Source organism: Mustela putorius, unplaced genomic scaffold (genome assembly GCF_011764305.1).
Source record: "Mustela putorius furo isolate JIRA1106 unplaced genomic scaffold, ASM1176430v1.1 tig00003834_pilon_pilon_pilon, whole genome shotgun sequence".
In the NCBI taxonomy this organism is placed as follows: domain Eukaryota; kingdom Metazoa; phylum Chordata; class Mammalia; order Carnivora; family Mustelidae; genus Mustela; species Mustela putorius.
Window position 1 is genome coordinate 77,514,405 of NW_025421987.1, and position 24,568 is coordinate 77,538,972.

At 35.4% G+C, this 24,568-nt stretch overlaps 1 protein-coding gene across 5 annotated transcripts in view; it reads left to right on the forward strand.

Moving 5' to 3' along the window:
- NAALADL2 (N-acetylated alpha-linked acidic dipeptidase like 2) overlaps positions 1-24,568 on the forward strand; it is a 1,340,010-nt gene that overhangs the window by 1,118,945 nt on the left and 196,497 nt on the right. For all 5 annotated transcript variants that reach the window (XM_004756608.3, XM_045088639.1, XM_004756611.3 and 2 more), the window contains one exon: positions 9,750-9,896. In XM_004756608.3, coding sequence (XP_004756665.1) covers positions 9,750-9,896 — 147 coding nt within the window. The remainder of the gene's footprint in view (positions 1-9,749; positions 9,897-24,568) is intronic.

Sequence of the window (24,568 nt, forward strand, 5' to 3'; positions counted from 1 at the left end):
TCTCTGTGAAGTCAGTACATACTTACTGACTTCCTCTAGCACCTTATAGTTTACATAGTTTTCTCTAAAGCAGATTTTGCCCAGCAAGGAATAAAGAGAGAGAGAGAGACTGATTTTCCAGTACGGTTATGACTTGTGAAATTACCTGAAGTCAACCTCACACTTCCAAAATCTTTAGAACTCTGAGTCCAATCATTTTCAGGTCTAAACCTAGGCTAGCCCCAGCGGTGTTGGGTCTTTTCTTCTCCTCTCCTTTCCCATTCCCTCCCATTGGAAAACACTAATATGATCACATTGACTTCATTTTTACAAACTTTGGTCATACCCATTTTATTGTGCTGATCACAAGGGGGTCCATAGAAAGGTAGACAAACAAATTCTCTGGCCTCAAAAAACATGTGGGAGAGGCAGAAAAAATACAAAGAAGAATGGAGTTTAAATATGTGATGTATGTGTATAAACTTCCTGGTGAGCAGGATAATAGTCCTAGGTCTAGTCTAAAGAAACCTGACATGTGGGGATGGTGTTGTGGTGTGAGTCATGGGTAGTACCTGGGCATCCTCTGCACAGTATTCCTTAAGATACAATATGGCTACAAAGCCCTGAAGAACTCACTCTAGCAGAGCCATCCCTAAGCCAGCAGCTCTTTAGGCGCTGGGCTTTCAGGTTCTGCAAGGGTGGTGTCATCTGTCAGAGTTAGACTAGTACTGCTGATGGGGTTATTTCCTCTGGCCGATTTCTCACTCTCAGCACTTCCTTGAAATGGTAATGTGGGATGCTATGCCATCCACATCCTTTGGCCCTCTTGGCTTGCCAAGTCTGCATTTTTCAGCTTTTTCTCCCTGTGCCCTCCTAAAATTAAATGAATTACCTCTAAAATACCTGAGAGCACCCACCTGATTTACTACTGCCCTGTAACCCTGGTCATAGAGAGGACAGCCGACTTCCTCCTGCTATTCACTGAACGATGCTAAATGTATGCAGAATAACTCCAACTGTTTCCTTGCTTCCAGGTTTACTTTTCTTGAGACGTCTAATTTTTTTTTTTTTTTGGAAGGAAGTTACTAAGCTGTTTCATCTATAGTAGAGTTTGTTTAAATATTTCATTAAAAATATTTGGAGCCTGAGACAGTTAATGTTGAATTGAAAACCAGTTAGGTTTTTCCGTTAATTTTTTTAATGCCTGGCAGCTGGAATACATCACAGAAATGCTGATGCTGTCTTATTTAAAATAGCATTGCCTGTGAGGCCAGGAGAAGCTATTTAAGACAAACCTCAAAGAAGGCTGGTGAAATAATAGCTGAAGTTATGTGATGTCAGCCAATTCCTCAGCATGGAACAGCACTGTGAAGCCAGAGTTGTTATTCTTCACGAAGACATAAAATCTATATCTTGATCCTTTCAGTCGTTAAAGGTCCTATAGGAATTGTACCCAGGGGGGAGTGTGCGATCATCCAGTGCGTCGGCCAAAGGTCAATTGGGAGGGTTCCTCTTTACCTTTTCAATATGCTCATGGTTTCATTTAGATAGAATCAGAGTATGGTTTTTGGAAGGGCCCTGGGCTTGTCATTCTATATATAGTTTGCATTGCATGAAGAAATAAGTTTAGCAATTGGAACGATCCACAGCACACCCTATTGGAGAAGGGCCAACATGGCGGAGGGATCTATGGAGTCTCTTTAATGTGCTAATTTTTTTAAGTCACCATTTTCTTTAAACCCTAAGGTAATTTGAATTGAATTGATTCATCACCAGCTTACCAGCTTTTTCTTTCTTTTTTTTTTTTTTTTTAGATTTTATTTATTTGACAGAGAGAAATCACAAGTAGATGGAGAGGCAGGCAGAGAGAGAGAGGAGGAAGCAGGCTCCCTGCCGAGCAGAGAGCCCGATGCGGGACTCAATCCCAGGACCCTGAGATCATGACCTGAGCCGAAGGCAGTGGCTTAACCCACTGAGCCACCCAGGCGCCCCACCAGCTTTTTCTATGCAAAGGAGGAACCCCTTTCTTATTTCCATAGTTGAGTGTGAGGGGAGGGGGACTATTAGACTGGAGGTAGAGGTGGGGGGGGGCAAATGATGTAAAGATCTAATTAGAAATTCCTGCCCCCGATTCTGTTATCCTTATGTTCCTAGAGGGCAACAGAGCTTTTAACCTGTATACAGAACACTACTGTTTTATCCATCTCACAGGGTTGAATTATGATCTAATATGATATTTGTTTGTAAATGGTAAATCCTTGTATAAAGGTCTCCTTGTAGAAAGTGAGAGGCCCATATTTAACATATTTTGATAATAACTTGATATTTACCTAGAAAATATAACACACACAAACCATGTAAACAAAAATGGTCCTCAAGGAGATCATGATTATGAAATGAATGGAATTTTGTTTTCAGTTTTCCCTATCACTCTGACAATCTGTTCTCTCCCAGTATCCTCCTGGTTATTTGAGTGCCTACTTTAGTGACCCTACCCCAGCAAAGAACTCATGCTATTGTCCTAAGTCCTCCTATAAGAGAACTTGTTACAAGTGGCAGTTACTTTTATCTGTCCCCTCCCCAATGGTATATACATATCTGATGATCCTAAATGGACCTTCTTATATTAAATGGTTGTTCATGATACGGTTTTAAATGCTTCGTTTTTCTACTTAGACATTTAATAAAATGCTAACATTTCTGAAACTGAGGGCTCTTAAATGGTTTGTTTCTTTCCTGCTATCCAACAAAAGCTATTTTTAAATTGATTAGCTTATAATCTGGGAATCTTGGAATTGGGTGCACAGAGCATATAGTTCAGAGGAGATTTGAAAATTTTAACATTTGTTTTTGGCAGATGATTCAGTCATAGATTTAAAATAAAAAATTAATAAATAAGTAGACAATGAAAAGTCTTCCTCCTAAATCTGTTGTTCCCATAAGTACTGTTCTCCAGAGGCAAATGCCATTTGTACCGGAGCATATATAGTTTTTTTTTTATATACAAATGACAACATATAGAATCTTAAGACACATTTTTTTTTCTGAGCAAAAATTGCATCTTAGATATTTTGCATCTCCAATACATAAGTGGCTTCATTCTTCTTTTTATAAGCTGGATATTACTTCATTATATGGATATGATATGATTTACATAGAATTTTTAAGTTTTTTTCTCCTAAGCAATATGAGGCACCAGGATTCCCATATCCTTCACAGCTCAGTTCATAATCAAACTTACCAATGCTTTTCATAAAGTAAAAATAAGAGACATTTTATATACTTTTTGTGCATAAAAGACATATTTATAGTTTTTTTTTCTGTGAAGTGCCAGTTCATATTCATTGACTATTTTTTTTTTTCAATTGGCTTTTCAGGTTTTTTATTTTATGTATTAAAGAAACTAGGCCATTTAGCTAGGGAATGAATTGTAACTATTTTTTCCCTAGGTTTTCAATTTTTGTCATGTAGGAAACTAAGTTTATATTATTGGGGTAATTAATGTTGTTTTATCTTCTGGGTATGTTCTCATACTCAAAAATATCTCTCCCATGCTAGGATTATTAAAAATTATCTTCCATTGTTTCCTCCATACTTCTATGATTTAGATTTACCCTTAAAAGGTGGATTCATCTGGAATGTATTGTGGTATAAGATATCATAGGGTAGATACTATTTTATTATTTTAGTCAAGATTTTTATTTAAATCCAACAGTTTGTTGGAAATGTGGATATTTTAAGGTTTTAAAAATAACACACCTGTTTTTATTGTTACATAAAAGCCTTAAGTGGAGAGAAAAAAAGAAGAAGAAGAAGAAGAAGAAAGCAATCAGTTATCTGTTATCATATGCCTATTGGTCAGGAATCTTAAGTTAATCAGGGAAGAGGAAGGGGAATAGAGTAGACATAGGGCTGGGCAGGAGATGGAGTTAGAGTAAGAAGAAGGGCAAATATCTTCACTTTTTAATCTTCACGGTTACAGAGTGCTTCTTAAGACATTCATTAGTGCATAAATGTATTTTGAATGTAATTTGAGTTTTTCAAATATAATGTAACATTTCTCCATATTTGGGAACAAGATCAAAGTTTTAAAAATGGATAGAATGAGATGAGAATTAGACTGTTTTTACTTTGGCAATTCTATTGGTATATACTAGGGGGATAAAATACTTTTTTTAATACTCTGTAAGTAGGTGATTAAACCTTTGCAGAAACATTAAGATACTAGAGATTTTGAAAATCCCATCTTATAAGGTTGAAAATTTCCACTTTAAAAAAAATTAAAAAAGATAAAAAGCTGGGTTTTATCCATACTCAATTTAATCTTTAATAAATGCATGGCAAGATATTTATTGATTTTTTAAAAAAATGTTTACCATTTGAAAATATATTCTATGTATAAGAAACTCCATTATCAGATGCTGGTGTTATGGATAACTTAAATAAGTTTCCAGTTTAAAATGTTAAAGTGAATCAGTAAGTATAACTTCCTGTTTCCACTCAAAGATTACTAAAGGAGATCTGTAATACATTATAAGGAACTGGGGATAGATAGGAAGTTGAGGTACCTGTATAAAAATACATCCAAAATAAGTAAGGAACTTATGATGTGCGCACATAGTAACTAAATAAACATTGAAGAAATGCCAAAGATACATGGCTCATTACATATAATGGGTTACAACCACATACAGTGATTATAATGTGCTTTAAAAAGGGGGAAAGGGGTACCTGGGTGGTTGAGTCAGTTGAGAGTTTGACTCTTAGTTTTGGATCAGGTCATGATCTTGATTGAGGTTGTGGGATCAAGCCCTACTTAGAGTTCTGTCCTTAGTGTGAGTCTGCTTTAGTCTTTCTCCCTCCCCTTCCCATGCTCTCGTGCACTCATTCTCTCTCTGAAGTAAATAAATAAATTCTTGAAAAACTAAAAATAAAGACCCATGCAGTCCCAGAAAGAACAAACCCAGAGAGCCCATGGTGTGAGTTCCAGTCCCTCAAACAGCAGGTTTGATGCTCAGAACAAATGATGTGCTTCAGCTGAATCTCAAGAAAGAAGACCTGTGTTCCAGCTAAAGTCAGACAGAGGCAGTTCCTTCTTAGAAGTGATGATCTGCCTTTTTGTTCTATTCAGGATCTTAAACTAAGGCAAGTAAGCCCTAGCCACATTAGGGAGAGTAATCTGCTTTAGTCAGTCTATCAATTTAAATGTCAATCTCATCTGAAAGCACCCTCATTGACCTACCCAGGATAATGTTTGACCAAAGATCTGAGTACCTAGTGGGCCAATCAAATTGACACATAAAATTAACCATCTCAGTGCCTATAATGAGAAATCATTTTTTAAAAATACCCATAGGCATTTTTTAAAAAATACCCATCACAATTAGAACATTACTATATTGTGGAATTCAGGAAAACCAGGGAGATAAATTGTTTCTACACAACTAAAGTTATAAAACATTACTGAAATGAAAAGAAAGTGATTTAATTTTATTATAGTGTATAGCATGTGGTACTTTTATTTGGAATCTTACACTTACTATTTGAATAAGTAATCACTTTAGATTTCTTACAAATATACAGTGAATATTTAAGTGTGCAGGGGAAAGCAGAGTATGGGAAAGATAAAATGTTTGAATTATTAAACATATTTTTAAATATTTTAGAAATCTGTCAATGTGCCTTGGTATCACTATTCAATTAAGGTAAACGTTGACTTAATTTCTTTGTATTTCACTTATGTGACCATTTACTATAAGGTTTTGCTTTTCAGCCTAAGAGTATACTTGCAAAGGGCATGCAGCTTTCGGATTGAGATGGTGATTACATTTGAGATCTTCAATAGACTTGTGGTGGGAAATTAAACAAGTGACATAAACACAGTCATTGCCTGAACTTGCTTATTTTATGAACTGTAATAAAAATGCTTGTTATCAAATGTTAAGTATGGAGCATTTTGAACTCCTTGGATGAAATACTTAATTTGAATTTACTCAGCCTTTAAATAAATTTAAAAGATTAATTGACCTGCACAAATTTGCTACCAACCTTCTCTTTCCCATGGTGGCTAACTTCCAGCAAAATGAAGGAAATTAACATTTCTTTCTACTTCCCTCTCAGATATAAGTGTTCACAGGGGTTGAGTAGGTCATTATCTCTTACCTGATGTAGATCTACTATAATCCACTGAGGTGTTGTGTAGGAAAACACTTCACGTTAGGCTACAGATTTTAGAATCACTTAAGGTCAATGAATTCGGCCTGGATTTTAAAGGACTGAATAATAAAAAAGTTTTAGAGAATGGGGTTTCTATGCCAGAAATGTTCTACTCTTAAGGGAAATCCCTAGATGAAATGACTGGGGAAAAACTCCAATCTGAAAATTGGGTTCCTTTTTATCCTATTTTACTCTGAAAATAGCTAGGAACAAAAGTACTAAAAGGAACAAAATGAACACAGGCTTGAGGGTACCGTACTTCCTCCCCTCATCACTGGTGAAATCACAGGAGAATAGCAGTAGAGGATAAGGTGATGAGAAAGACAGAAGCAAAGAGAGGAAAAATGGTATGAGCTGGTGAGATAAGTCTTCTACAGAACTTTGTAGGGAAACGCTGGGCTTCGTAGATAAGGAAGAGACCCTAGGAAGGTTCCTCAGGGAATTGTGTTGTCCCTGATCCTCAAATTTTGAGTTGGCGTTCTTGAAGCTTTTACCCTTCATTTGTGCTTCATCTTGACCGAAGGCTCACTAGCCAAGTAGTTCCAGCTATAGGTTCCAGCCATCTGGGCCAAACAATGCTATTTTTCTGCACTCTATTCTCCCTCTGTATGTAGTCAAGATTTAGCACCATAGATGTGCTTTAATAGATCTCAGCTGTCAAAATATAATTGAAAAGCAATTCTTTTTTTTTTTTAAGATTTTATTTATTTATTTGACAGAGATCACAAGAAGGCAGAAAGGCAGGCAGAGAGAGAAGAGGAATTAGGGTCCCTGCTGAGCAGAGAGCCCAATGAAGGGCTCTATCCCAGGACCTTGGGATCATGACCTGAGCCAAAGGCAGAGGCTTTAACCCACTGAGCCACCCAGGTGTCCCTGAAAAGCAATTCTTAATAGTGCTCATTCTGTTGACATCTTGTTTGGTTTACAAAATAAGTTTTTTTATAGATGACAGAGGTGGTAATACAAACCTTTAGAAAAAAGAAAGATTTGTTAATAAATGAGTGAAGTAAAGCAAGCCAGAGTAGGGAAAAGAATATGGAAGTATTTTAGGGAATGAAATCTTGAAGGTTGGATATTGCCCTTTTGATTTGGCTGAAAACGGAGAAATGTAAGCAATGGTGTAGCTAGAAGGAATCACAGAAATGGAATGCAGTAAAAACAGTAAAGCTATTCAATGGGTTTAGCCATGACAAGTACAGAGAGGCAAGGGTATCTGTAATGGCTTAAAAAAAAAAAATGTTCTGGGCTGGTAAAAGGCGGAGACAAAACAAGAAGTGTGCTTTGTGAAATTTGTAGAGCAAAAAAGAATGCAAGAATTGATTGCAGTGGGATCATGTGAGTTGTTTTAGCAACTTGCATATATGGGAAACATACTTATTATAAGAGGGAGGCTATTATATAGCAATAATGTCTGAATAAAAATAAGATCAAATACTACATTTAAGGGGCACTTGGGTAGCTCAGTCAATTAAGCATCTGCCTTCACCTCAGGTCATGATCCCAGAATCCTGGGATCAAGCCCAGAGTCCCTGGAGTCAAGCTCCCTGCCTCAGTGGGGAGTCTGCTTCTCCCTCTCTCTGCCCCTTTCCCCAGCTCATGCTCTCTCTCTCTCTCACTCACTTTCTCTCTCTCTAAAAAAAAAAAAAAAAATCTTAAAAAAAATATTAGACTTAAGTTTTACATTTATTTTTTTTTTAATTTAATTCCTTCAGAGACACATATTGTGGAATTTAGAATTGTTTCCTTTTAATCCATGCTATTCTTCTGTTGAGAAAAAAAAATTCTAAGGAAATTTCTCTAACAGAAATCTAAGGAATAACAGCAGTATGGCAGGTATTGGGAGTGGATATTAAGAATTATATATACAAAAGGAAATGAAAGCCAAACAAACAAACAACCCCCCCCAAAATAAATAAAAACAAAAAACAACACCATAACAATAAAGAAATGAAAGCCAAACCTGTATTTTCACTGATGTTGAGCAGGATACATGTCTCAGATATAAGTAAGGGGAAACATGTAAATCACTTGTTAAAATGATTTTTAATTTTGTTGACTAAGCATCTGGGGAGAGAAAAAGACTAGATTCTATCAAATCCTTATTAAAAACATTAAAGAGTGTAACAGCTAGGTTTCACAAATTCAAATTCAAATGCATCCGGGCACCATTCAGTGAACGTGAGTGAGTGAAGCTGGCTGTGTGTGAGACTCCAGTGACTGGACACCTGTTAATATCTTGCCTGACAAAGGCATTCACATTCAATTAGGAAAAAACTCTAGTCTGGCTGAACAAATCCCTTTAAAGTTCCCAATTCTCAACAGCTGGATCTGTCAAAAGTACTTGGAATTTTGTACATGATACAAAGTAGTTTCTTCCTTTTTCATAATCTAGTATTTATATGTAGCTCTTTTGAGAGAATATTAAAACCTTGCCAAAACTGTCCCAGGTTGATCTAAAACCTTCAGGAATTTGCCCCAGGAGCATATCAGGAAGTGAAAGAGAATTGACTCTCTTTTCAGAAAATCAGACTTTCAAAAGAAGCAAATTGGTGGGGCTCATTATACAAATTTTAGGTTTTTATGCTTTACTCCACATATATATAAGTAACATTAATCTGAAACCTTGTCTTGTTTATAAACTTTCACAAAGGCCTTCCATTTTAATTGATTTTAGCTTCATTGCAAAGATCTATCAGGTCCTCCAAAAAAATTGGATAGATACAGAAACATTGTTATATGTTGGAAAAATCTAGCGCTATAGTTGAAAAAAATTGCAACAATTTACTTTTTAAGTACTGGACTATAATTTCCATATCTTTTGATCCGTTATACTTAAAAGTATTTTTGAAATTATATCATGCCAAAGAAACTTGGAGGGGGGGTGTTGAAGAGTCAATGTCTTGATACAATGACAAATATGTCTTGAATATATACTTTCTGCTTGATGTGAGATGTGTTGTTCTCACTGCTAATGTCTTACTTTTCTCATGATTATGAGTTCGGAACTTGGTATTTTTCCTAAAAGTTCAAACTTAAGACTTGAGGGAATATACTTTTAAGAATAAATGAAGAAAATTCCTTCTGTGGTTTTCAAAAAAAAAAATATCTAAGAAGAATAGAATTATAACCTACAAAGTCATCTTTTAAATTTTCTGAAAAATTAAAAAAAAACAAAACCCTAAGCTTTTTAGGGACTCAACAGCATTTAAAAATATTTCAAATTAAAGAATCATTGAAGTTCATAGTAAAGCTATGATAAAAATGGTTTTGAAGCACCAACAGCAAGCAGAGTTTGATTTGGTCCAGTGCTAGTCACAGTTTAGTGAGCATCAGAACCATAGGGAAATGTCACAATGTAGGTTCCTGAGCTCCATCCCTAAAGGTTCCTATTCCCATTCCAGAGGACAAGGGGGTAGCCTAAGCATTTATATTTCCAGCAGGTTCCTGAATAACATTGATGCAGGTGATCTATGGACTGTATTTTGAGTAGCACTGATTTTGGGGTGTCCCAAGAAGCATAGTGTATGCTAACAATTTAAATTATGTTTTTTCAGAAAAATCATTTCAACTGTTCCAGAAGAGCTAACTGCCAAGAAACTAACGTCAGTTCCGTACAGATACAAGGTGATGCTGATTATTTCATCAACCATCTTGGAGTTCCCACCGTGCAGTTTGCCTTTGAGGACATCAAAGCATTAGAGGTGATTGTTTCTAAAAATGCAAAATACACAAACCCATACACACTATTTAGCAGACATGCAGAATTTGATTTTATCCTGGCTATTTGTCTTTCTTACCAAGTAGGTCACTATAGGAGGCTGCTTCATTTAGAGAGTTATTCTTGTTGTTCAGAGGCTTTGTAACAGTATTTGAAAACATCAGCTCTTTTCAACAGTATTGAATTCAATTTTAAAAAGATTTATACTGTCACTCACATTTTCACAGTGTGCTTCGCAACAAGAAATTTGCAGTAGTTGGATTAACATCAAAACATAATTGTAATCTTCAGTATTCACAAAAACAGATGACATGGGCAATAGATTCTTCTCTCCTTGCCCAAGGAGAGAATATACACGTATTGTATATTAATGTGAGTCTTGTGGATTAGCTACCCGAAGTTTGTCAATAGTTTGCCTGCCCAAAAGGATACTACTTTTTTGTGAGGAAAGGAGGTTTTTTCGCCAAAGATTATCACAGAATCCTGATTTACCTCAACTAAGTCTGTGTTCATCCATTTGTTGAACTTCATACCTTTTGACCTTCCTCAGAATTATGATGCAGAAAACTGTTTCTCTGTAATTCTAAACCTATTGGAATATTTTACCTTTCACAAGTTGTGCATGCTTTATTGGGAGCTATTTGAATGCTGGGTGGCCTGCTTGAGGTAATTATGATATTAACAAACATAAATAGAGGCTGGAAAATAGAATTAAGCCTGCTTTGTTCTTCAACTATAGATGGTCCTGAAAAGTCGGGTTTAAATTACATTTTTATAGGCACAACTTCAGGTGTGCGGTTTCTTAATTGCTGATAGCTTTAGTGATAATTTGGTTTGTTTCTCAGCACCACTCCCACACTCATCCCTGAGTTCCTCTGTAAACAGCTAATGGTCACGAATGACTTAAATTCATGGAGGGAGAAACTCTGGATGAATCCTATTGTAATGAGGTGATTTCTTGGGTAATGGAAAAGTTATCACTATAATTTATCTTTTTTTTAAATTGTATTTTCATATGTTGTTGTTGTGTAAAAATGGGATCCATGCGTAGAGGCAGCTTGTCTTTTACCAAGCTCACTATAAACACTTTAATGAAATCAATGTATTAAGATAGTAGCTCAGAGTGCTTGGGTGGCTCAGTAGGTTAAGCATCTGCCTTTGGCTCCGGTCATGCTCGCAGGGTCCTGGGATCAAACCCTGCATCGGGCTCTCTGCTCAGCAGGGAGCCTGCTTCCCCCTCACCCCTGCCTACTTGTGATCTCTGTTTGCCAAATACATAAATAAAATCCAAAACAAGCAAACAAACAAAAAACAATAGCTCATTTTGAATTTTCCTGCTGGATATCTTTTAATATTTCTTCACTGTCCTCCTATTTCAGCCCATCTAGCTCCTGTCATGTGAACATATTGAATGACAGCTTTTATTCCATCCATGTCTATTTCACCATGGTTGAATCTTAAGTCAAGAATTTAGACAGACAGTATAGTATAGCCTTAGGAATGGGTCTATACTTAACTCTGGTACTTATGAGGCAAATGGGTTAACCTCTTTCAGACTTATTTTGGTATACTTGGTATACTTAAGGAATCTACTCCTTAGAGCCCTGGTGAGATTAAATGAGATGTGCATGGAAAGGATTTAGCTAATATTGGGCACATAATAAGGCCTCTATCAACTCCAGCTATCATCACAGGTATTATTATCTGATTGTAGGTTCAACATATTAATGGAAAAATCTCTGAACTTTTTAGACAACAACACATTAGTGGAAAAGAGGAGCTTGTTAATTATTAGGGAAAACAAGCTTCTAAGGGTGAAGAGGTGGGATATAAGGAGGATCACCAAGAGGATCTGAGGGGTCATTAGAAAGATTTGGAAACAGGTCATAGTTAAGTTGCAAGAAGGCGCTGTTACCATTGTGAAATTCCTACGGCTAAAGTCAATCCAGGAGAACTGGCTTAGTCTGAAAGAGCTGATCAGGTTTTTTTTTTTTTTTTCAAATTGTACCCCAAATGTCCAATTCCCATCAAGAAAATTGTTTTTTATTGTATTTGTCTCTAAAAAGACAATTAAAAGAGAATCCCTTATGCTTTATAACAAATGACCTTGTTTATAATGCTTTAGTGTGGAAAAAATTTTATGCGTTTGTCCTTTGCAAAATATAAATGCTTCATGTGAGATAATTTTGTGTAGCAAATTCTTCCAAGAACAGATAATAACCTTTGCTTTCTGCATTAACCTATAGTAAACATTTGTATACATTGAGAGGAATTATAAATATTGACAGACTTTATCCATCATATAAAGAATATTTACCCTATGTCAGTTAGCAAAGCAGGGAGGAAACTAATCTTTTTCATGAATTTGAAATTAGATTTAAAAATATAATGTATGTGTATTTATAGTTACATATTACACATATTATGCATATAATTTATAAAATATCTACCACTTATTGAGTACTTGATGTACTAAAATTTTTTATTTCATCTTACTGAATATTTACAATATCATTATGAGTTAACTATTATTGTTAATGATTTTTTGCTGAGGATGAAATGAAGCTTAAAATCAAGTAACTTATCCAAGGTCATAAAACTAATAAATAGTCAAGATAGAAGTTGATTTGGATCTGTTTATCAGTAAGCCCATGTCCTCAGCTATTACACTAAAGGTTGCAACTTGGGCAAAATTCAGTTCACAGATATATTCTGTTTGCTTTGAGCTTTGGTGAAAAACTGGATGTTTGGAAACATTTTTCCCCCATGGAAAGAATTGGCTAAATTGTGCATTACTCACCAGCTTGCCATGTTCTTTATTAAAGAGTCTGCATGTTGTTTGTCCTAGAGTACAGTTAAGAAGAATATTTCTTCAATGCCTGTTGCTATCACAAATTGGGAAATGAAACAAAACAATCTAATAGGCCACGTTTTCCAAGACTTGCGTTGTCTGCATTGCCCCATAGTTCTTGTAGGAAGTAGGTTCATTATCACCACCCTCATTTTGAGTAAAAGACTCCAAAGTGGATAATTCTATAGTACTTTTCACTTTATAAATTGTATGTATTCTAAATGAGCTAATTTTATGATTATGTTTGTGTTTGGGGAGACGTTATTTATTTAAATTTTATTTGGATCCTAAACTTCAGTGTTTTTGCTCATTTTTTTTTCTCCAACAGATTGATTATGGATCTATTATAGTCAGTTTCAACAAGTGAATGATAAAGGGGGGGAAAAACTGTAGGAAAAGAAACTAGTGCCTCAGACACCAATTTTAATGGACATATGGGATATTATTCTAAAATTATTTTTTGTGGGGCGCTTGAGTGGCTCAGCAGGTTAAAGCCTTTGCCTTCAGCTCAGGTCATGATCCCAGGGTCCTGGGCTCGAGCTCCGCATCAGGCTCTCTGCTCAGCAGTGAACCTGCTTCCTCCTCTCTCTCTCTCTCTGCCTGCCTCTCTGCTTACTTGTGATCTCTGTCTGTAAAATAAATAAATAAAATCTTTAAAAAATTATTTTTTGTGAAACATGACATTTTATAATACCCATCCCTAATATTTCATGGTTCCATATTTCCACCAGTACATTTTCCCTGGGTGCTTATATATTGAATAAGATTGCATGAGGCGTATTTCATCTTTAGTTTTTCTTGTTGTCTATACTCAAATTTTTTAATAATTAAATTTCACAAATGCAAAGCAATGTATGGCTTTGCCAAATGCTAGAATTGTTCCTTCTCATAAAGCATTGCCCTGTTAATTGAAATGTCTCTAGTTGTAAGTTTCATTTAAATAAGGTTTTTAATTTGTAAACATTGTTGCACCTGTTAGGAGAAGCATTCTGCACAGATTAAATACAATGCAGAGATTGCTGAAAAGGAAATGAAAAGACAGATGCTTTCTGATTAAGAGTGCAATATTTATGACAGGCTGCTGGTCCGATGCACATTTCTTCTGTCACTTAACAGCTGTTTCATGTAATTTTTGTTCCAGATCAGTATATTTACTCTCCATAGGGCATGTCAGAGGGTCTGGCTTTCTTAGTATATCAGAAGATCAATCCATGCCCTAGTAAGCTCTCTATCACAAATTGAAGGTCTGGTTCCTCACGCTGTTTAACCTTATATTTTTTGCTCTTCTGCTTGAAACATTCTTTTTTGAACCCAATTTACCTCTATAATGGAGCTTTTAACATTTAAATGATAATGAGATAAAGAGATATTATAGCTTTTATACAGTCAAGGTTTTTGCATAATTGTTTCAACATCATTCAGTAACCCAACAACTGAAAACCAAGTAGCATAGGTGTTTTAAAACTTATTCTTTTTAGTTAGATGGCTCTGATATCAATTTTGATCCTTAAACTGATATATAACAGCATGAGTATTTGGGTGTATATATGGACATTAACATTAAGGTAATTTTATCACATAAAAATAATCAATTTGCACAGGAACAATACAGATACAACACTATAATACATGTACACACATTTTGGAGCAAAGTAACTCATAGTTAACATCTCAATTCTTCATATTTTATTCTGTAAGTAGAAGAATATTTTATTTTACTTAGTGATAATTCTTCCATTACATTTTCTGTTTGGAACTTAGTCACTGGCACTGTTGTGTTAACAGGTAATAACAGTTCAAAAGTCAATTAAAAGCTCTTGACTTAAGGAGGAGTTCCTGGGTGGCTCATTCGGTTAAGTGGCTAACTTTTGATTTGGGCTCAGGTCATGGTCTCAGGATTGTAAAATCCCATTATGGGCTCTGAACTGGGTGTAGAGCCTAGAGCCTGCTTAAGATTCTCTCTCTCTCTCTCTCTCTCTGCCCCTTTCCCCACCTCTCTATCTCTAAGGGGGTGGGGGAAGCAAGCTCTTGGATTAAGGAACCAAATATTTGTGTGTACCTATGCATAAGTTGTTCTGATATTTTTGCAGTGTCTGGTAGAATCTGTTTCATAGATAGCTATGAAACTTACGTAGTCACTTAAAAAACAAGATTTTTACCTTTCTACTTCATGATAATTGGAAATGGAATGGAAAGGTGTTCTTTAGAGTTTTAGTTCATTACTTTTCTTTGTAATTTATTTTGTGTAGAGTGCTTTCAGTGTCAATCAAATGATATGGTATTATTATTTTCATATCAGAGAATTCATTTAGGGCAGAGATTCTTAAACATTTTGTTCTAAAAACCCACTTACCCTCTAAAAGTATTGAAACTTCAAAGAAGTTTTGAAGTATTGAAAATAAACAAAGAAGGGGTGCCTGGGTGGCTCAGTGGGTTAACCCGCTGCCTTCGGCTCAGGTCATGATCTCAGGGTCCTGGGATCGAGTCCCACATCGGGCTCTCTGCTCGGCAGGGAGCCTGCTTCCCTCTCTCTCTCTCTCTCTCTCTCTGCCTACCTCTCCATCTACTTGTGATTTCTCTGTCAAATAAATAAATAAAATCTTAAAAAAAAAAAAAAGAAAATAAACAAAGAAGGTTTTGTTTATGTGGCTAATATGTATAAAGATTCACTACATTAGGAATTAAAACTGAGAAAAATATATATATATTCATTCATTTAAAAATCAATAATAAACCTTCTACAAATTAATATAAATAACTTATTTTTATGAAAGAGGATTATATCTCCCAAAACAAGAAACTATAAATTAGAAGAGTGGCATTATTTTACCTTCTAACAAATCTCTTTATTGTGAGATTATATGGCATAGCAGGATTCTCATATGTGTTTCTACACTTTAATCTGTTGTTATATGTTGTCTTGGTTGAAATGGATGAAGGAAGTCTGGTGTGACAGTCTTTTCATATAATGGCAAGTATTTTTCTTTGATACTACACTGAGACTTGAGAAGTATGTTTTCTAATGGTTGGTTTCAGTGTGGAATCTAAAACCATATTGATGAGCTTTGTGCAACTTGTACATTTGTGGATAGAGAGAGAAAATGAAAGCATGAAGGTATGTAATGTCATTATAGTTATGAAAAGAGTGTCGCTCTCAGGGAGTCCCGAAGGCCTCTGATCACAATGGAGAAATGCTGATTTGGGGACATGGCCTTGGTTAAACTAGCTACCTCATCCTTTATGTGTGACAAGGTGTTCAATGTTGCTCTTTTTCAAGAATCTGAGCTGAGATGCCATATAAACCTATGTGTGTATTTTCCAGTGCTGCTCTGGGTATGGCCATCCCATTGCCATTGACAAACAGCATGGAGTAGGAAATATAACACTCTCATAAACTGTGACTCTACAAAGAATTCCACTTTTGAGCAGCCTTCTTTTAGAAGAGAAGGTTAAATCCCAATCAACAAATCAACAGTTATAGAGCAGACTTGAAAAGCTTTGATTGTACAGTATATGAAATGCCTGTCACAGAGGAAGTGCTATTAAAGTTGCTGTATGCTTCCAGGAGCCTGAGGAGTAAACACAAGAAATTGAAATATGAGACAGATATTGAAAAAAACAAAGAATGAAGGAACTCTTAAGACCCAAATGGATAATTCAAAAGATCATACTTCAAATTGCCTAATATTTAGGAAAGGCTGCAAAGAGGCCAGATTTCCCCTCGCAGCTGGCCTTGCTTGGGATTCTAAGTAAGAACATTTATTCCAAATGCCTCCCACCATTAGATCCAAATATATTATAAATGTACTGGATTTTAGCTGTAATGATATTTTTAGGGATTGTCTTGTGATCATCCCTGTTATGAGGAAGTTTGTTTTTATAAGGATGTTTTTATAATTTTAGTAATCGTGCTTACACGGAGTAATGGCAGACCAACCATGTTGTAAGTTTGGCAATATTTAAGTTAAGAATAGAGGGTGACTTAAATGTGATATATTCAGATATCTGCTAAATCAAACTCATTCATTTATTTAGCCAGCAGCTACTAAGTCCTTGCTAAGTTAATGCTAATTAACTAATTAAGCTAATCCAATGCTATGTTAGAAATTCAGAGATGAATAAAATCCTGCTCTCCTTCTTGTGAAGTGGTCACAGTCTAGATTAGGACTCAGACATATAAATAATCAAGTAAAGAAAGTATGGTAGACGTTCTCTTAACTGACTTCCACTTAATCAACTTGTAGAATTCATTGACAGTTTCCATTCCTTTAGAACACAAAGATCAATGCCCAGGCCTCCTTGAAGCTCATCATAGTAGATCCTTTCTGAATTTTTACACACTTGTGTTTCCTCAGCTGGTATGATATGCTTGCCCAGATCTGGCTATATTCTCAGATCTATATATGCCCTTTGCACTTGTTATAAATAACAAGGTATTTTAATTGCTCTATATATTTATGAATCATGAATATGAAAAAAAATTACTTCTAAGAAACCTATAATGATAATGTTATAAATGGCGAATTGCTAATAAAAAATTGATATGCAGTGGACCAGGCAACTCTTTAAGATTTGGGGAAATTGCAGTAATCTGCATTTTTGTTTAATGCTTTAATTTTTAAAATTTTTTATTTAATACAATGAATTTTTATTTAATGCATTATTTAATGCATTCTGCTTTCCGTCTACTTCACAGGCACCTTTAATAATTCCACTTTATTTATTTATTTTTTAAAGATTTTATTTATTTATTTGTCAGAGAGAATGAGCATAGGCAGACAGAATGGCAGGCAGAGGCAGAGGAAGAAGCAGGCTCCCTGCTGAGCAAGGAGCCCGATATGAGACTCGATCTCAGGATGCTGGGATCATGACCTGAGCCGAAGGCAGCCGCTTAACCAACTGAGCCACCCAGGTGTCCCAATAATTCCACTTTAAATAAAAAAGCAGCTCGAAATGTAAATAATGTTTAGGAAAGAAATAACAGATTCAACATGTCAGTATTTAGAGAAAAGGTCTTGGCTTTTCATCAGAATACTGGCCAATAATAACGGCACTCACAAGTTCTAAATTAACATATAATACTTTAGAGATTTATTTATTTATTTATTTATTTATTTATTTTTACTTATTATTTATTTGAACCAGCTTCTAAATAATTAACTGCCAGTCAATGGGACAAATCATATTGGCTAAGACAGCTTCTACTATAGAGTGAAGTGATAGAGACAGAGTAGTATCAAGGAAAATTATATATAACACATATATCATCTGTGGTAGGAATTGTTTTGTTCTAAAACCTTTAAACATATTCATTCATTTAATTTAATTGTTGTACTTGTAACTAGTACTTATGAGGAGAGTACTAGTATTGCCATTTTCATTAAAGATGAAACCTAGGCACCAAGTGGTCAAGTAACTTGGCCAACCTGTCTACTAAGTGGTAGAATAAAATTCAAACCAGCACTGCACTGCCAGATATCTGGGCTTTTCCCCCTAGTTTTAAACTGTTTCTTGAGATTTTTAACATAGAATGAACTAGTTCTAAAATACTCTCTACCTCCCACTATATCTATAGTGCAATGTGTGGTTCTTATTATTCTTACTTTACTATACAAAGGTTTTAAACATTTCAGCTTTGACAATTCTTAAAGTTAAAGCAATAGCTGGAAGTGGATAATATTTCTTAACTGAATATAAAATGAGCTCATAATTTACATATAATGACAAAACTGATACAAATATTTCCTTACAGTAATTTACAAAGTCTTGTCCAAAACAAATAGCATTTATCATTTTATTTCTAAGTTCATTTTGGAAGATGAGGACGAGGACAAATTTGTGTCTTCTAATTTTAAGGATAATGACATATTTCTTTAAGTAGAATATTTTGAAATCCAAAACCATTTGAGGAGGGGTACCTGGGTGGCTCAGTCAGTTAAGCAGCCAACTCTTTGTTTTGGCTCAGATCATGATCTGGGGTTGTGAGATATGGATTGTGAGATCAAACTCCACATAAGGCTCCCCACTTAGTGGGGAGTCTGCTTCTATCCCTCTTGGTCTCTCTCTGCCCTTCCTCCCACACACATGTTCTCTCTCATTCCTTCTCTCTCAAATAAATAAATCTTTGAAAAAAGTCAAACTATTTTGGGGACGAATTTAGATGACTCTTTAAAATGAATAATTAAAATGTTAACAGTAGTTTGGTACCCATATGCTTTAACTATAAACTCCAGAAGGAAACAGCATATCAAGATTTCATACACCTGCTGGTGATGACTATGGCCATGATTGAATTTCCTTGTCCATTCCTTAATCTCCACAACTCCATACAATTTTATTTGCATCTGGAATTGCAGGTTTTCAACATCTGTTTGATACTTTAGAGTGTTTCACACAGAAGCTTATTTTTTTTTTTTTTAAATAACCAAATGTTTCTACAGAAACTATAAAGAAAGACACAACAGTGGCTTTTGAAGTCTCATAAATGTTAAAAAGATATGGATTGAAGCCAAGGCCACTTGGTTTTTAAAGATCACTATTGCTTCCTCATGGAAGTTCTGGCTTTTATATTAGTCTCAAAAAAGCAGCAGTTGTCTTCAGTCTTTCATGACACTCTGTCCCTGTGATTTTAAAAGAATGGAGAAGATTTTGAAAGAACAAAGTATTTATCAGTATTTTGATTTTCACAGTCTCTTGTCAATAGCATTAGCATTGAAATTAGTTTGACCCATTTTTCTCTTATTAGTGAAAATATTTTAAGTCTATATAGTGTGGTGTTTATGTAGTACTGATAAATCGGCAAAAGTAGGAAAAAAATTAACTATGCACAAAGTCATTTTTAGTTCCTTAAATTAGTATTTTGTCACTTCATTTTTATTCATTGATAATTCTTATCAGAACATTAGAAATGTTATACTTACTCCATGTTTAGAGACAATTTCTTTCTTTTTTAAAAAATATTTTATTTATTTATTTATTTTTAAATTTTTATTTATTTGACAGACGGAGATCACAAGAAGGCAGAGAGGCAGGCAGAGAGAGAGGAAGGGAAGCAGGCTGTCTCTGGAGCAGAGAGCCCAATGCGGGGATCGATCCCAGGATCCTGGGATCATGACCAGAGGCGAAGGCAGAGGCTTTAACCCACTGAGCCACCCAGGCGCTCCAAAGATTTTATTTATTTATTTATTTATTTATTTGACAGAGAGACAAGTCGACAGAGAGTCAGGCAAAGAGAGAGGGAGAAGCAGGCTCCCCGCTGAGCAGAGACCGGATGCTGGGCTTGATCCCAGGACCCTGAGACCATGACCTGAGCAGAAGCTTAACCCACTGAGCCACCCAGGCACCCCTAGAGACAATTTCTGATTTGTCACTCAGTTATACATATTTGGAAATGGGACTGAAAACAAATTTTGTATTATTATTGCTGAGACTTATTGTTAGAAGTCATAAAATAAAATTAGGACATGGCAAAATACTGAGGTTAAATTCAAAGCACTTCTTTTTTATACTGGCTACAGGTTTAGGTTAGGGATGGAAGCTCTGTTGGCTGTCATTGGTTTGCAGACTCTCACCAGTTGTGATTTTGGACAATCCAAGTGGTCAAAATAAGATCAAAGGCTCCTTTGGTGGAGGATGGTCATATGAGTGATGGGTCCACAAATGTGCTTGGCCCAGAATTTCTCTGCTGAAGTGACTGAAAAAAAGAAAACACTCATAGATTCATTGCTACTTCTAGAGCAACATTGATTATTCAACCCAGGTAACTTAATTCATTAGTCTGTAGTAAAAGGAAATAGAAACTTAAAGAGAATCAGAGACTAGAATAAGAGCAACAACAAACAATAAATTAAGTCCAGATTTAGTTATTCCTACTCCCAGCCCAATGCAGCTGTCTGTAGCTGCTCTCTGTTAAATTCCTATTCTGTATGTTCTGTTCTTTTTCACACTTCTTTCCTAATTTTTTTTTCTCTCTCCCCTCTCCCATCTGGTTTCTTTTACCTTTTCCTGCACAGAAGGTCATATTCTTCATATCCTTTTATTCTTTTTCTCCTCTTGCCTTTTCTGGATGGTTTTCTGCACCCACTCCCTTTCCTCCCACTCTCTACACATTTTTTTTTTCTTTTCGTTGACTCTGAAATTTAGTCTATTTCAAGTGATTTAATGTATTTAATTTGATTATAGGTGAAGCTGTAACCCAATTACCCCCTAACATTTCAGGGCACAAGGCGATGGTACAAATGAGGACTGTTATGTGTACCTATTATTTAAATGTTATAAATCAAACTAAAAAATGTTGGATAAAATATACTGTTTCCTCCTGATCTGACAAACATCTGTTTAAAATTATTGGGAAGGGTTGAATTTAATGTTCTTAGACTCATGAGAATCCATGAGAATCCACATATCAAAATGTGGTGACAGGAAGAACTGAACCTCAGCTCCTGATCCATGATCCTTGGCCACCCTTCTTATTCTGCCCACCCTTGGTTCCATCCTGTACCATGAGGGGCCTTGTATACAAGTATCTGTACCCAGTCTGCACTTGCAAGCATAGTCCCTAGTACCCCTAAATGGCTACTTCTCATCTACTTCCCAGGCCTAGGTTTTCATACTGGAGGGACAGTCTTCCTTGGAGTTTATAGACCTGGAAAAGAAGGCTGGTCACTGGAAACAGATGTAAGGCCATGTGAGTAGGGAATTCTGAGAGTCTAGAATTCAAGGTAACTAGAACTTAATCCAGAAAGGGAGCCATGGATTCTAAGTAGACACATCCCTTTGAATTGATTTAAGATTAAAAGTCCTTGGAAATAAAGTGACTAAACTCTACATACTAAACTTTAGGTATGTCAAACTGTTGACAGTCCTGGTGTAGGAAAGTATATATTCTTGAAGAAACCTGCCCAAATGCCTTGAGTGAGTGTGTTATCTATGATTTGTGTCTAAGAAAACTGGAGACCTTAACCAATAATTATAGGATCATTGGCAGTATCAGCTGGGTGTTGACCTAACCTGGGTTCTAAAAGGTGTGGCTATCTAAAGGTTGGGACCTTGAAGCTATGAGGTACTCAATACAACAAATCACTTTCAGGATATGTTGAAAATGTGTTTCAAAATTTCAAGCTGAGGGTGCCTGGGTGGCTCAGTCTGTTGAGCATATGCCTTTGGCTTGGGTCGTGATCCCAAGGTCCTGAGATTGAGTCCCACATCAAGCTCCCTGCTCCATGTGGCACCCACTTCTCCCTCTGCCTCCCTCCCAACTTTCCTCTCTCTCTGTCTCTCATGAATAAATAAATTGAATCTAGAAAAAAAAAAATGAAGCTTAATGAAGTATAAAAGAAGTGCGAAATTGTCAAATTGAAAAATATTCAGTTAAACAGATCCATTTTCTGGGACATGTGTTCTAGAGCAAGTTTTCATTTTAACAAACTTTCTAAGTAAAGAAATGGATGATGGAATCTTGAACAAACTCTGGGCAATCTTCAAGTGCTATGTTCTCTGCCATCTACTCCATTTTGAAGATTACAATCATATATTACTGTGAAAAGTTTAGGGAATTGTGTTTTATGAGTCCAAATGGTGTGTATATGCATACCAAAATATTTTGAGCAAAGAAATATCTTTGGATATTTTTTGACAGAGGAACAATAGAAATTTCTGTGCTTGACTCTTAATGAGAAAAGTGTAAATTCCAAACTAAAACATGAATCAGAAAGCTAGAAAGTAGGGAATCCTGGTTATGAATTTAGTCAGCATTTAGTTTTCTTATATTCTGTTGGTAGCCATAGTCTTTTAAAATATATCCTGTAAAGAGAGCTCTGCTATGTAGTAGAATATAACTAAAATACTATACTGGAAAGCAAAATAAGCTTACTCTTTGCCTAAAATATAGTTATTGATAATTTTACATTCATTAAGCAAATGTATGAATGAATGGATGGATACATTTTTAAAATTAATATTTTGATCACAGCTATGATGTGCTTGCAAACCTTAATTTCCTTCCCTTTTCCCTCCTTCCTACCTAACTTCTTTAATCAAATTTTAATCATGCTCTGTATACACTGTTGCTATTCATTTAAGATGAATTAATATAGTTTTCAGACTGTTTTAAAACACAATAAACCACAATATTATTATATCATAAATTGATTTGTAATTATTCACTTTTTATTCTATAAGTTTGCCTACTTTGTTTTGTTATTATAGATAATGTTTTGTCGAAATCTGTATACTTGATATTTGTTCCTCTCTCCGGTTCCTCTGAAGTAGATTCATGGGTATAAGATTTGGATCAAATTATGAATATTTTAAGCCCTTTGAGATGTTAGAAAAAGATCTCCCTGAATGGTGGTATATTTTAAAACCTTTATGGTAAAGCATTAGATTGTTCTTTAATCTTACTCTTGCCAACCATGTTCGTTAAAAAGAAAAAATATGTATTTACCAAACTGATAGGCAAAGTGAGTACACTGTCCTTTAATTGGTTTTCTCTTATATTAATTTATTCAATATTAATTTACTAACTCATTAAACTATTTTGTAAGGATAGTCAATGTGTAGTCTGGGTTTGGAAATGAGTGTCAGCATATATCAAGATAATTTAATGTCTTTCCAGGTATAAAAATAGAAATAATATGGCTAAGATATTAACTGAAGGGTCCAGCTTGACAAACAGTAAATTTGTAATTAATTTAATAATCAGTACCAGGATGCCATTCATAAAGGAGTCTATGCTCAAGTTTATCAAGGCATGTAATCTAAGGCTGAACTTCAAGAAGCTTTGAAGTATTTGAAATGTTGAAGCTGGAAAATAAAAAAATGTGTGACAACTAGCTTGACAGGTGTCAGAGACTGCCTTATGAAAGTTCTAGTATATTGTTCAAAACTACTGGAAGGAAAGAGTATATAGGATTTCTTCACAAGGTCATAGCTTCCTAAGAGGATAGGATGGGGGGGACAAGAAAAGAATTAGAATTAAAAGTGAATATAAGTCAGCTTTTAACATTCCAAGGTCATAATTTTAAAATTATAGATACCGACTTAGGACTGCACCAAGGCAAACATGTGTGTTTAGAGGTGGAGAAGGGGTGCAGGTTGTTAAGAGGCCCAGGGCATGATGCATGTCTCTGGAGAGTGGGCTTGCCACCCCTTCAAAATAGCTGGTGCTGCCACACACAATGATTAACCCTAAGGCAACAAAAAAATAGACTTGTACCACATTGTACTCTATCGTTCTCTGATGTCACTTTTCAGGAGATGCCACAGGAAAAAGGTCACTTCATCATGGATGGGTGAGTGGGTGGATGGAGGTTAGTGTGAAAGCAGAAAGTATATCAATATTGCCCTGGATTTTAATGTATTTGTATTTCTATTTTATCCATTTTGTTTTTTGATTCCATGTTTTCATATATAATATGAAGCATTGTTCTAAAAATGAAGAATGGAATTTAGCTTATTTTAAGCAGAAAATTGGGGATGCCTGAGTGACTCCATTGGTGAAATTTCTGCCTTCAGCTCATTCCAGTGTCCTGGGATCCAGCCCCAAGTTAGGCTCCCTGCTAGGCAGGGAGCCTGCTTCTTTCCCTTCTTCCCACTTGTGATCTCTCTCACTATCTTTGTATCTCTCAAATAAATAAATAAATAAATAAATAAATAAAATCCTTGGGGGGTGGGGAACAACAGAAAATTTAACTGTGATGCTAAGACTCATAGTCATGGCCCTAAAAGTTTCCCAATAACGTCTGTTAGACTTGTTTATGTTTGTAAAAAATATTCTAGAGAGAAGAAATAATGGAAAAGAATAA